Source organism: Hypomesus transpacificus, chromosome 12 (assembly GCF_021917145.1).
Source record: "Hypomesus transpacificus isolate Combined female chromosome 12, fHypTra1, whole genome shotgun sequence".
NCBI lineage: Eukaryota > Metazoa > Chordata > Actinopteri > Osmeriformes > Osmeridae > Hypomesus > Hypomesus transpacificus.
In genome coordinates, this window is record NC_061071.1 from 9,647,630 (window position 1) to 9,660,206 (window position 12,577).

Below are 12,577 nucleotides of genomic sequence, written 5' to 3' on the forward strand. Positions count from 1 at the left end.
CTAAACGAGTGAATTATGAAAAACAAATCACGAAGACACAAGCAGAGAATAGCTTGTAGCCGTGTATTTCACACTACAAATTTCTAAAAACTATAGCTATTATAGATATGCTATTCAAAATATTTATATTTCTGACCAGCTAAGAATCTGAGTTAGTCATGAATGAGTGGTGTGTCAAACGACATGAGTGAAATTGAATTGACATTATTACAAGATACTGCATCATGCTCGCTGGTTTGCAAGCCACAAAGGAGCTGCTGTAGATGATGACACACACATACAGTCATTCACTTACTTATTGCCTCCCACAATCTTTCAGACATTCATTCACATACAGTTCCACGTGAATTTGATGTTGTATACTTCTGTAACTATATGTTAAATGGATTTTATACATGTAGATATTATTACTAAAGAAAAACAGCAAGAAAAGCACAGAGAGAATCCTGGTTCATTTTCCTGTTGTCCTGACATGAACACCTGCAGTGGGACCTCCTAGTCTCTAGGGGCAGTACAAAGTCTCATTAAGTCTCATCATACACAGTGTCTCAGCTGAGTAAACGTCTGCAACCGAAGTCCAGACAAACAGATCTCCTAGTCTCTCATATGTCACTTTCTCCAGGTGAGGGTGTGGTTTGTGGTTGCCATGTCTACACGCCTGGTAGCTCCACCCACCCACTCTGTATGGTTGTTAGGATGACCCAACACCTGCATCACTCCATCACACTCTGACGATGCTGATGGAACAGGAAGTTCTGTGGAACTGAAAGAAAAACAAGAAGGCATAAGGTTCAGGTCAGACGGCATACTGGTATGTAGTCTGGCTGAGAAAACGGTGTGTGCGTTTGTACATTTATGTGTGTCTGTCTCTGTGCCTGTCTGCTTGTGTGTATGTGCATGTGTGTGTGTATATGCACATGTGTGTGCTGATTTGGGGATTTTGGCACCTTGCCACTCTGTACCCCTCCATTGTGGTATAGTGGCGTGCTTTGAGAGGAGGCCACCCCCTCGTTGTAGTAGGATGGCGCGGTCTGGGCGGAGGGTCGTTTGGGTTTGTCCTTACTGCTGCTCGAGTCGTTGTCTTTGATGATGTCATACTGCCGGCAGAACAGCACTATCACCGCTGGAAAATAGAACGAAGTTAGACCGGAAGTTGGACTGCACACAAACACACACACATACATAGATATACACACACACACACAGACACATACATATATACACACATATACCTGCCCACAACAGCAAGACAGTGGTAATGATGAGAAGCTCTCCAGTCTGTAGGTGATGGGTCAGGTCCAGGCCTTCCATAGTGGGGTCATCTGGGGGTCAGAGGAGGCAGGACTGAGTATGTGTTTAGATTGTTACAAATTGATTGATCGCTGAAGGAAAATTATACTGTTACAGCAGCAGGGACAATGTAACAAAAAGAAAGATTGTCTCCTGAATGAATACGTACAATTACAATACAACCTGACCTTAAATTGAACCACATTTCAGTAGTTTGTGTGTATGTGTGTGTGTGTGTGTGCTTACCATGGTCCAGGACTCCGGCCGGGTAGTGATCAGTCTTCTCCAGGGTTCTGAAGTGGACAGTTTGGCTGGGTTGGCTGTCTCCCTGCAAACCAACTGACTGGAGCTGTAGGATAAGGTCACATGTCACAACATGACCCTACGCTTCTTCAGGGCACAACATGACCCTAACCACACACCGCAGACCTTTTCCCTTTGAACCCATACCCAGGATACGTGCCCTGACCTATGCCAGCTCCTCTACACCGTTCTCTAGCAGTGTGTTAGCACTCACCTGGACACTGTAGTGTATGTCTTCATCCAGATCCCACAACACACACGATCGACTGGACGTGTTTACCTCTCGGATGGTGCGCTGCATCAGCCCATCCTGCCTCTGCACACACACACGCACACACACACACGTGTCTCAAAACTTCCACTTCAACACACATCTGATGGTTAATTTCATTCAGTGCACGTACATCAAACACACACACACAGATGTCACCTGCCATCATGCCTGCACACACACACACATTTAATTCAACACAAGTCCTCAATTACTGCACACACACCTGCTGGGAAATGGCATAGCCAATCACGTCGTCCCCCTGTGGCACACTCCAGGTGATGGTGGCAGAGTTGGCTCTCAGTTGGCTCACAGACACGTTGACTGGGGCTGCCGGCACCGCTGTAATCACAATCATTCATTACATGGAGTCAATGTAGAACACTTAACACTCACTGCAAATCCTCACATCATATCCTCATGTAACCCGGAAATAAATGCTTAAAAAAACTTTTAATTATACATAATATAAGTTTAATTATGTATTATAATATAAATAGTACATGCATGGATACAGATATATTCAGAAAGTTAAGGAAGATGAGTCCATGTTAATATAAAGCTGTAATTGTTGTATTGAGGTGCTCACTACATACATTTACAACAGGTACGTTTTTCACACCGTGAAACAAGTCTCAGAGGATACAGAGACTTCCTTTGGTTCAGAATTACTACAGCTCCTCTCTTTCCTGTTCTCTGGGTTGACATTCACACACTCTGAAGGTGAGAGGTACACATACACACACACACACACTCATACTGTATGTACACACACACACAGACTCATTTGCATTCTCTCCAAGCTCAAGATGTGGAGAAAAATATCGAGTGTATTGTACAATATTGAAGCAGACTGATTGGATGTCTTTGTGGTTTATCTTTGCCCCAGAGGGGGGCCCCAACACACACACACACACTCACACAAACCTACCTGCACATTTTAACACACACACATGTACCCGCACAGACATACACACTCACCCATGTACATTTCGCCACACATATTCAAAAACACTCACCCACTTGCCACTTTGTTGCACACACAGACATACATGCACACACAGAACCCAACACGGATTACAGGGGTAATGAGAGATCGTTTGCGTCTGGCAGTACCTAAGAAGAAGATGTGTTCAAATAATCAATAACACTATCTGTCACTAATCAATCAATCTGACCCTCTTTTCCCCTTTGTGTGGGCGTGTGTATGAGACAGTAAGGGATAAAGATAGAAACACTGATAGATCAAGATGAAGTGGGAGAGAGAAATACAGAGACAGTGATTGAGAGCGAGGGAGTAAGAGAGAGAGCGATTGAGGAGGAGGGGCTGTTTAAATGTTGGTGTGTAATGTATGCCAAGTCATGCTCCAAATTCTGTGTCTCTGTCAATGTCAGTATCAGCATAATGTAATGGGCAGCAATATCACACAGAGCATAACCCTCTCATCCAAATGGACTGGCCTTAATAGACTTCTGCCCACCAATACATTTAGATTACATAAACTGATTGCAAAAACAAGATAGAGAGGGAGGAGTGAGAGGGGGTCAGAGTGAAAGAGAGGAGTGGGAAAGAGAAGAGAGAGCAGGGGAGAGAGTGAGAGAGAGAGGGGCGAGGGAGAATGAGAGAGAGAGAGAGAGAGAGAGGGGGGGGGATGAAAAAGAAGGGAAGACAGAGAGAGAGCAAGGAATGAGAGAAAACATGTAATGAAACGACAGAAGGGTAGAAAGAGAGAGAAACTAAGTTCAGAATCAGTTTTGAATCCTGGTGCCGACTGAAAAATAGACTGATATACCCGGCCACAGAACACACACACACGCACAGCTCTGTACAGTGCTGCAGAGACAAGTATTGGCTCCATTCATAACAACACATCATAACATTGATGTAACGAGATGAATCAAGTAAAGTCAACAACAACAATAACACTAACAAGCTGCTGTTTTTTCAATGGTGCTTGTGAAGCCTCAGCCTGTCAGGGTAATGTATGGTCAGCTCAGGCTGGCTGCGCTCAGAATGAGCTAAATCATAGCCATGGTAACAGACAGAGACAGAGTCATCTTGTTAATGCTCTCCACCACTCTCTTTGAATAAGTGTGTTTGTGTGTGTGCTCGTATAGCACCCAGATTTAATTTGTGAGTAGTGCTTACGCACAAATATACGTACACATTTTGTACTTATTGAAATACCTTCCAGGAATCAGAGACATGTTTTTTCAGATTTTCAGATTATTAATGATTTGGTACCAGAGGACAGTGCTATAGACCAGGATAGGAAGCCACTGGCACAATTATGCTAATTGGGAGGTTCAGCCTTTTCTTATAGGTGGATCATTAAAATCTCACATGCAGGACTTTAGACAAACAGAAAGAGAGGGGGAGTGAGAGAGACAGCAAGAAAGAGAGATGAGGAGATTTACTGTTTATAAACTGTATATAAAATATATACTGTTTACAAAGACTAAAATAAAATGATATGGAGAAACGTAGATAATTGGGTTTGTTTGAATATTTAGATGTAAAAGAGAGAGAGAGACAGACACAGATGGATAAGGAGACAAAATAAAAAGAAAGAAAATGAGATATAGGAAGATGTGGAGAGATGGAAGGAGAGAGAAAAGAGAGAGATAAAGAGAGACATACTTGCCACCACCGTCTGTGGTCCATGCCAGCCGGAGAGGGACAGGAAGACTAGAGCGAAATTCAGAGGTGTTGCGACAGATGACATGTCTCTTGATTCTTCTCTGATTTTCTCGCGGATGAAACGACCCCCTCTCGATTGCCCTATTTCTCTCCCTCTCACCCTCTATCTTTCTTCTTCTTTCTTTATCTCTTCCACTCTCTCTCTCTCTTTGTATCTTTCGCTTTCTTTCGGTCTTTCTCTACCTCTTTCTCGCTAGGTCAAAAGTGCCTGGATGTCTTCACCGTCTTCACTGCATAAGACGTCTTCATCAATTCTTTACAAAAAGAACAGATGGCGAGTCTCTTGTTCTGCTTTGGGCTCAACTCCTTAGCAGTTGTTCACTGATGTTTCTTAGGGGGTCAACATCAAAAACATGCCACGGAGGTGCTGGTGTGGGCTGAGCATAACACCGCAAGCAATGCGATCTAAACGAATACATAAAAATAGTAAATAATTCTAACGATGCGGATTGCGGTTCATCTTTTATCCCACCTTCCCAGATGTCGCTCTCAATGAACAGTGATGAGGCCCCCGTGAAGCTAACAGGTGCTATTCCTACATTCTAACAATCCATACATTGAATCCCGTTCAGTGAAGTATAGATTTCGAAGCTACTTCAGTCTTAAGTGTTTCAAAGCCTGATCATCAATAGGCAAAAAAAAAAAAACGTTAGAGGGAGCTGTGGTTGCGAGCTTTTCAGCATCGCAGACAACGCTGGAGCGGCGGTCCGGCTTGGACTGTCATCAATTCGAATCACCAAATTGAATGATGTCCTTTTTACATGGTCCGACTTGGAGTCCGAGCCATCCAAGGACACACCAGATTCGCAGGCGCGTCAGGATCTTTCTCTTCTGCGCGCGCTTTTGTTATGTCAATCTGCTCCCGCCGCACCTTACGGAGTAGAGCCGTAGGCACCGCGGTGTCCTTCATAAGCGCCCTGTTATCACGTACCCCATCTGGCACAAATACTGACACATTTTCTTACACTAGGGCGAGCGCGCAGACCCACAGGTGGGCGGTACCCCGAGAAGCCTGCATTCGCTCAGAACATTTTCGTCCGCGCAAGCGTGAAAAAGTCAACGAACGGAAATAGCCTGACATATCGCCTGTGTTAGTGTGTTTTGTGTGTGTGTCTTTGTATGAGTGTATCTGTGCGCGCGCATGCTTTCAGTCTTTGAGTTGTGCGCGTGTTGTTATATAGCCTAGATAAACTGCTGACTCTGGTCTCAACGGTCAAATAGTGGAATACAGGACTTAGCAGTAAAAGATAAAGAACACGTTTAAATCTGTTTTATATATCGTTTTAAATGGATTTAGGTCTAAGTAGCTCTGAGACAGTATTGATACAGAAAGAGAGAGCGAGAGAGTGGAAAAAAGAAGGAGAGAGAGGGAGAAAGTTGAGACAGTATTTCCTGTTTGGAAGATCAACCATCTCGGGACTGAAGACTTAATTTCCTTCGAGCGAGAACTACAAGACACATACACACACACACATAAACACTAACACATGCAAACACACATGCACATCAATACACACATGCTCACAAACAGAAATACACACACATACACCCACAAACATATTTTCAAGATGTCAGAAATGTGGGAGGTGAGTTCCAGGAGCTTCTTCTAGAGGTGTCCTTCTACCTTGTGTGTGATGATATCTGAGGTGACGTGCAGAAGCAGAGCAGCTGCTCCTCAGTATCACCATGGGAGATGATTGCGACCTGTACTTGACACATCAGTGTAAGGAACTGTACAACATCACCGTCCTCATCAATCCCACAATCCCTTGTTGTCAGTCGTCAGATTACGAGCCTCGGCTTCCTGTTTCGGAGAAATCCAACCCCCTGACGTGTGACATCGACAGAGCCACGCCCAATCAGATTGTCAAGCTGCTGGAAGCGTGCGATGCACAGATGTTTCAGGAGGAGACAGGATCAGTGTACCAGGTGAGGTCAGGGGTCATGGGTGGGATATGGTTCAGATATCTACATCTGATCTTCAACAAGGCTTGTGTGTGCGTGTGTGTGCTTTGCAGAGGTTCTTCAGTAATAGTATCGTCCAAACAATGTTGGAGATATCCAAACAGGTGGAGATTATTCTGAAGGTAAAAGAGACTTCCTCACACACATATACACACAAACACACACACACACACATATGCATACACAGCCACACACACACACTCACACACAAGTTAATATCTCAACCTATTGTCAGGACCCAGAAGACAGTATTGTAGTTCTAAGTGGCTGTGGGACCTCAGGTCGACTAGCCTACCTTCTGGCAGTGAGTAAACAACATAAATCATATTTGTTTGAATGCATGCGATACATATTAGTAATGGAGTGCAGTTGCTGAGTGTCTCAGTGAGGTGTGTTGTTGTTGTTGTCAGACTTGTTTTAACAGAGCCCTGAGACAGCAGAGTCAGGAGCTTCAGTACTGCTACATCATAGCTGGAGGAGACAGGTGAGTCTTCAGTACTGCTGCATCATAGCTGGAGGAGACAGGTGAGTTCTCAGTACTGCTGCATCATAGCTGGAGGAGACAGGTGAGTTCTCAGTACTGCTGCATCATAGCTGGAGGAGACAGGTGAGTCCTCAGAAGTGCTGCATCATAGCTGGAGGAGACAGGTGAGTCTTCAGTACTGCTGCATCATAGCTGGAGGAGACAGGTGAGTCCTCAGAAGTGCTACATCATAGCTGGAGGAGACAGGTGAGTCTTCAGTACTGCTGCATCATAGCTGGAGGAGACAGGTGAGTCCTCAGAAGTGCTGCATCATAGCTGGAGGAGACAGGTGAGTCTTCAGTACTGCTGCATCATAGCTGGAGGAGACAGTTGACAGGTCACATTGTAAGCAATGTGAAAGATCCCAGTGGTCGGACTGGGTGTTGTCTCAGTCCTGTGCTGAATTGTATCATATTTTCCTCTGTAAACAATCAATATCTCTCTCTTTCTCTCACCCACCCACCCCACTGCCTTTCTCACTCACTCGCTTTCTACCCCTCCCCTTCCCCCCCCCCCCCCTTCTCTCTCTCTCTCTCTCTCTCTCTCTCTCTCTCTCTCTCTCTCTCTCTCTCTCTCTCTCTCTCTCTCTCTCTCTCTCTCTCTCTCTCTCTCTCTCTCTCTCTCTCTCTCTCTCTCTCTCTCTCTCTCTCTCTCTGTCTCTACAGAGCTCTTCTCACCTCTCAGGAGGCCCCAGAGGACAACCCTGAACTGGGCATGCTCAGTCTGATGAAGGTCAGGCATTACAAAAAGGGGGTGGGGTCAGCTAAAATAGGGGTCGAGCTGGAAGTGTCAATGCAACACACCCTGCAGAAGTGTGTGTGGGTCAGTGTATATGTTATATTCACCCTGCAGGTGTGTGTGTGGGTCAGTGTATATGTTATAACACCTTTTTTTCTGCACATCTTCAGCTCTGTGAGGGGAAGAGGCATGTCTTGTTCATCGGTATTTCCTGTGGCCTCTCTGTAAGTTATCCCGCCTTCTCTTTTGCCCGCAATCCAATCAGAAGCCCTCTTTCCCTAACAACCAATCGCATGAGGCAGAGATCTTTATCCTTTCAACAGAGGTCCCTAAACTATACATAAGCTACTCATTGTGTGAGCGATAGAACACGTAGGTCTTGTTCCATCAGTATAATGTTGACAAATGTTTATCCACTGAGCAGCAGCAGTCTCTCTGAAGTCTCTGAGTGTCTGGGTTTGGCAGGCTCCGTTTGTGGCGGGCCAGCTGGACTTCTGCCTGCAGCATCCTGACGTCTACGTTCCGGTTCTGGTCGGTTTCAACCCAGTGTGCCAAGCCAGGTCCATACTAACTGCTTACAGAACGTGCAGAAGCTAACAATTCGTCTTTTCAATTAGTTTGTGTTCCCCTGTGCCTGAGTTTGTCTTTGAGTGTGTGTGTGTGTGTGTGTGTGTGTGTGTGTGTGTGTGTGTGTGTGTGTGTGTGTGTGTGTGTGTGTAGGACTGAGCCTATGCCAGGGAGCTCTCTCACCTTCAAGGGTGTGGTTCAGAGGATGCAGGAACTGCAGGGAAGTCAAAGGGCATTCATCCTTAATCCTGCCGTCGGGGTAAGACAACCACCTGAGAACAACAAGCTATATGGAAATATGTTTTTCGTGTATGACTGTGTTTTATAAGTGTGTTTGTGCATGTGTTTGTGTTTTTTATCATTCATGTATGTGTTCGTATTTGTGCATGTTGTTCTTATTTGTGAGTGTGTGTGTTGTTATTGTGTGTGTGTCTGTGTGTGTGTGTCAGCCCGAGGCCGTCAGTGGCTCCTCCAGGATGAAAGGAGGCAGTGCCACCAAGATCCTGCTGGAGACCATCCTCTCTGCTGCACACAGAGCTGTGTACTCACACACACCCATCACACACAGGTGTGTACTCACACACACACACCCATCACACACAGGTGTTCACTCACACACACACACACACACATCTATCACACACAGGTGTGTACTCACACACACCCATCACACACAGGTGTTCACTCACACACACACACACACATCTATCACACACAGGTGTGTACTCACACACACACCCATCACACACGGGTGAGCTCTCAGAGATACACTGCTCAGCAAACAATTTCATGTTGGTGCCCTTGATGAAGAAAGTGTTTTGTCCGTCTCTTCATAAACGATGTGACTAAAATCAGTTGAGTTCTGGATTTTAATAAGTATTTCTCAATCTACAGATTGGGAGAGAAAACCAGACCCCTGACAATAAATGACAACACAACACCAGGCTTAGGTCTCAATCATGTCTCTCTCAGCTCTGAAGGCTGGAGGACCATCTTTTATAGGGCACAAGAATGTAAACATAGATAGTGACAGTCAGGCAGTAATGATGTTACAACAGTCTCAGAGAAAGAGATTCACACATGACCACTCAGACTAGAGAGTTCATAGTTGGCACTCTCCTTGTAGTCATGACAAGGAACCTTTACCCAGCACTTTCTCCTGATCCCAAACATTTATTAACCCTGACACATAGACACAACCTACTCTTATTAATAGCAAGCTTACATGAGAACATACTAACTAGTATTCAATGACTAGTTCTATGGATTAGTGAATAATGTAAGCACACAGGAAATCACAATTTCTTCCATACCCTTAGAATGTGTATGCAATGTGAGTATATGTGTGCGTATATGTGTGTGTTGGACAGTGGTGTGACAGAGCATCTGAGAAGGTACCAGAAGAGTGTGGAGTTGACGTACAGCCATAGTGAGGACATCGCTTCACTCCTGCAGAGTGCAGGGTTCAGGTAGACATCTTACCTGCTGCTAATCTGAGTTGCTGCTGCTGTTTTAGTTTTTTTTTTTACTGGTCTTGTTAGTGAGCGTGAGAGTGTGTTCCAGTCTGCAGCGTGCTGGGCGTGTGTGTTACCTGGGCTGGGGGTCCCTGGCTATGATGGGGCTCATCGATGCCAGTGAGTGTATCCCCACGTTTGGAGCAGGTGAGAATCCACAATACACACACACACACACAGTCACAAACAAGCTCAGGCAGCAACGCAGGTACTTTGGCCTCCGTAAAGCCCTTTGAGTTGATGACATTGCATGTTACAGTAATCAGTATCACCAGACCGTTTAGTGTGTAGTTTCAGCATGTGCCTGTTGTATGTGTGGCATGTGACCGTGGGGTATGTGTTTGTGTGTCAGACTATGATGACATCAGAGGCTTCCTCAGTGGAGGGTATGAAGACATGGGGAACACGGAGGGCCCTCTGTCCTCGCTGGTACAGATCAACACAGACCTTGACAACTTTGGAGCTGGGTTTGTCTTTGCGTCTGATTTCCATGTTTGTGTGTGCATGAGTGTTTTATCGCTATGTTTGTGTATGTGTGTTATTTCTGTGTGTGTATGTGTGTGTGTTTGTCGGTCTGTGTGTGTGTTCTTGTGAAGGGTCCTCAGTTCGGCATCTCCCACAAGGACTTTGTCCGTCTGGTTCTTCCCACGCTGACTGATCAGGACACGGTGGTGCTGCTCTGCTCACACAGCGGTGAGACACAACCTCATCCCCGCCATCATCCACACCCTCCCCAGCCTCATCCACACCCTCCCCAGCATCATCCACACCCTCCCCAGCATCATCCACACCCTCCCCAGCATCATCCACACCCTCCCCAGCATCATCCACATGCTCCCAGTGACTGAGTCTGTTGTTGTTTCACAGATGATGCTGTTGGCGTGGAGACCATGGCACGCAGAGTGAGAGACAGGACATCAAGTCTGCATGTTCTCTACCATGGACAGGAGAATGGCACTGTGCCTGTAAGTCTCTGTGTGTATGTGTGTGTGTGTGTTTGTGTGTGTGTTTGTGTGTGAAGAAAGAGAAAGAGCGAGACAGAGAGGGAGAAAGTATTAGAAATGATTAGTAAAATAAGTATTAAAGCTACTGTTCAAATATTAGAACTATTAATTTATTTAGATGTTTGTTTTACCAATGTTTTGCCAGTGTGCCCCCTAGTGGAGCCCAGTGAGAACAGTAACTGTTTGTACTTGACTTCTCAGGACAACCTCAGAAGTCTGTGTTCGTCCACACTTAATATCCGCTGGCCAGGGTCTTCCTGTGGCAGCAGCCTACACATGGTAGACCACACACACACACACACACACACGCACACACACACACACACACACTGACCACGTGTCATGTTTCCACACATACTCACCATTCTGCAAGGCATTCTTTTTTACCTCCTACTCATTTTCACTTGCTCTCTGCTTTACTTATCTCTCTCTCTTTCTCTTTCTCTCTCTCTCTCTCTCTCTCTCTCTCTCTCTCTCTCTCTCTCTCTCTCTCTCTCTCTCTCTCTCTCTCTGTCTCTCTCTCTCTCTCTCTCTCTTAGCAGTGGGAGCTTTCCACCAAGCTTGTGTTGAATGCTGTCAGTACAGGAGCTCACATTCTGAGGGGAAAGGTCTACAGGAACCACATGATAGACCTGCAGGTGTCAAACAGCAAACTTTACCACAGAGCCATTCAGCTGCTGCAGGTATATACACACACCCACGCACAGATTCACACCACAAACAGGCGCTGAGGTGTGTCTCATTTCTATAGAAGCTGTCTGGTTGTCCAGGGTGCCAGTGTGAGACGGCTCTGTTGAAGGCTCTGTATGACACAGAGGATCTCCCCACCTACGTTCTCTCGGCCTCACTCAACACACACACGCTCACAGCCAGTCGCAGGAGCAAGGTAACCTACCACTGGGCTGATACCTACCCTCCTACCTATCTACCCACCTTCCCATCTACATCACTGTCTGTCTACATCCATCCTTATCTACCAGCTAACTTTCCATCTACCTATACTATTTATGTGCCTCCCTGCTTACCTGCCTACAAATATACCTCACTACCTACCTTCCTATGTCCTTATCTACCTACCTACCTACCTAACTACCTACCTACCTACCTACCTACCTACCTACCTAACTACCTACCTACCTAACTACCTAACTACCTAACTACCTAACTACCTACCTAACTACCTACCTACCTACCTACCTACGTACCTACCTACTTACCGGTACCTACCCATCTACCTACATACACACCAACCTCCCTACCTACCTGCCTTCCTACATACCAACCTACATACCCCCCATGCCCCCCTCACTGTAGGTAGTCCCGCTGGCCGTGGTCTGTCTTCTGACTGGTTGTTCCCTGGCGGACGCCAAGTCCCACCTGGATTCCCGCCCAGTGTTGCGTGAGGCTGTGGAGGTGTGCCAGGCATCCTCACCTTTTGGCAAGCCATGACGTCACGAACAAGGAAGTGAAGATCTAACTGGCTTCTTGGTTACCCTTGTTGAACCCAAAATAAAGACAAGAAAATAAAAACAATGACGATGAAAGAAAACATAATAATTTTGGCATGTGTGTCTTTGTTTGTGTGTAGATTTTTGTGTGAGTGTTAGCTTATGTGTGGGTGTGCCTGTCAGTGTGTGTGTTTGTCGAAGTGTGTATGTGTGTTTGTGTATGTATCTGAGTGTAGGATGCAAGCCAAATTCT

The 12,577-nt window shown here is 45.8% G+C and overlaps 2 protein-coding genes across 3 annotated transcripts; one reads left to right on the forward strand and one right to left on the reverse strand.

Moving 5' to 3' along the window:
* Positions 1-36: 36 nt before the first annotated feature.
* Positions 37-5,520, reverse strand: fndc4b (fibronectin type III domain containing 4b). Its single transcript, XM_047031512.1, has 7 exons — positions 4,506-5,520; positions 2,091-2,206; positions 1,808-1,909; positions 1,537-1,639; positions 1,233-1,322; positions 948-1,123; positions 37-763 (listed from the first exon to the last, which is right to left on the reverse strand). Exons 1-7 carry the CDS (start codon positions 4,588-4,590, stop codon positions 722-724), a joined length of 714 nt encoding a protein of 237 aa, XP_046887468.1. The 5' UTR covers positions 4,591-5,520; the 3' UTR covers positions 37-721.
* A 162-nt stretch (positions 5,521-5,682) lies between these two features.
* Positions 5,683-12,430, forward strand: gckr (glucokinase (hexokinase 4) regulator). Of its 2 annotated transcripts, none has more exons than XM_047031494.1 (19): positions 5,683-6,151; positions 6,345-6,494; positions 6,584-6,652; positions 6,766-6,834; positions 6,941-7,014; positions 7,719-7,785; positions 7,962-8,015; positions 8,257-8,351; positions 8,512-8,617; positions 8,808-8,926; positions 9,729-9,827; positions 9,922-10,019; positions 10,225-10,301; positions 10,469-10,565; positions 10,740-10,837; positions 11,078-11,155; positions 11,419-11,559; positions 11,628-11,762; positions 12,191-12,430. In XM_047031494.1, the coding sequence occupies exons 1-19, from the start codon at positions 6,053-6,055 to the stop codon at positions 12,323-12,325; spliced, it is 1,860 nt and encodes a 619-aa protein (XP_046887450.1). In that variant the 5' UTR covers positions 5,683-6,052; the 3' UTR covers positions 12,326-12,430. The 2 variants fall into 2 exon arrangements, with proteins under 2 accessions (XP_046887450.1, XP_046887448.1); XM_047031492.1 differs by having other exon boundaries at positions 5,686-6,151; positions 11,416-11,559.
* The last annotated feature ends 147 nt before the right edge of the window (positions 12,431-12,577 follow it).

Excerpts from the sequence above, each read along its gene's own strand:
- fndc4b (XM_047031512.1), bottom strand. The coding sequence starts at position 4,590 with ATGTCATCTGTCGCAACACCTCTGAATTTCGCTCTAGTCTTCCTGTCC. Across the intron at positions 1,640-1,807 it reads ACATACACTACAGTGTCCAG|CTCCAGTCAGTTGGTTTGCA; the intron begins GTGAGTGCTAAC and ends CTTATCCTACAG. Across the intron at positions 1,323-1,536 it reads GGCCGGAGTCCTGGACCATG|ATGACCCCACTATGGAAGGC; the intron begins GTAAGCACACAC and ends TCTGACCCCCAG.
- gckr (XM_047031492.1), top strand. The coding sequence starts at position 6,053 with ATGCAAACACACATGCACATCAATACACACATGCTCACAAACAGAAAT. Across the intron at positions 10,838-11,077 it reads AGGAGAATGGCACTGTGCCT|GACAACCTCAGAAGTCTGTG; the intron begins GTAAGTCTCTGT and ends TTGACTTCTCAG. Across the intron at positions 11,560-11,627 it reads GAGCCATTCAGCTGCTGCAG|AAGCTGTCTGGTTGTCCAGG; the intron begins GTATATACACAC and ends TCATTTCTATAG.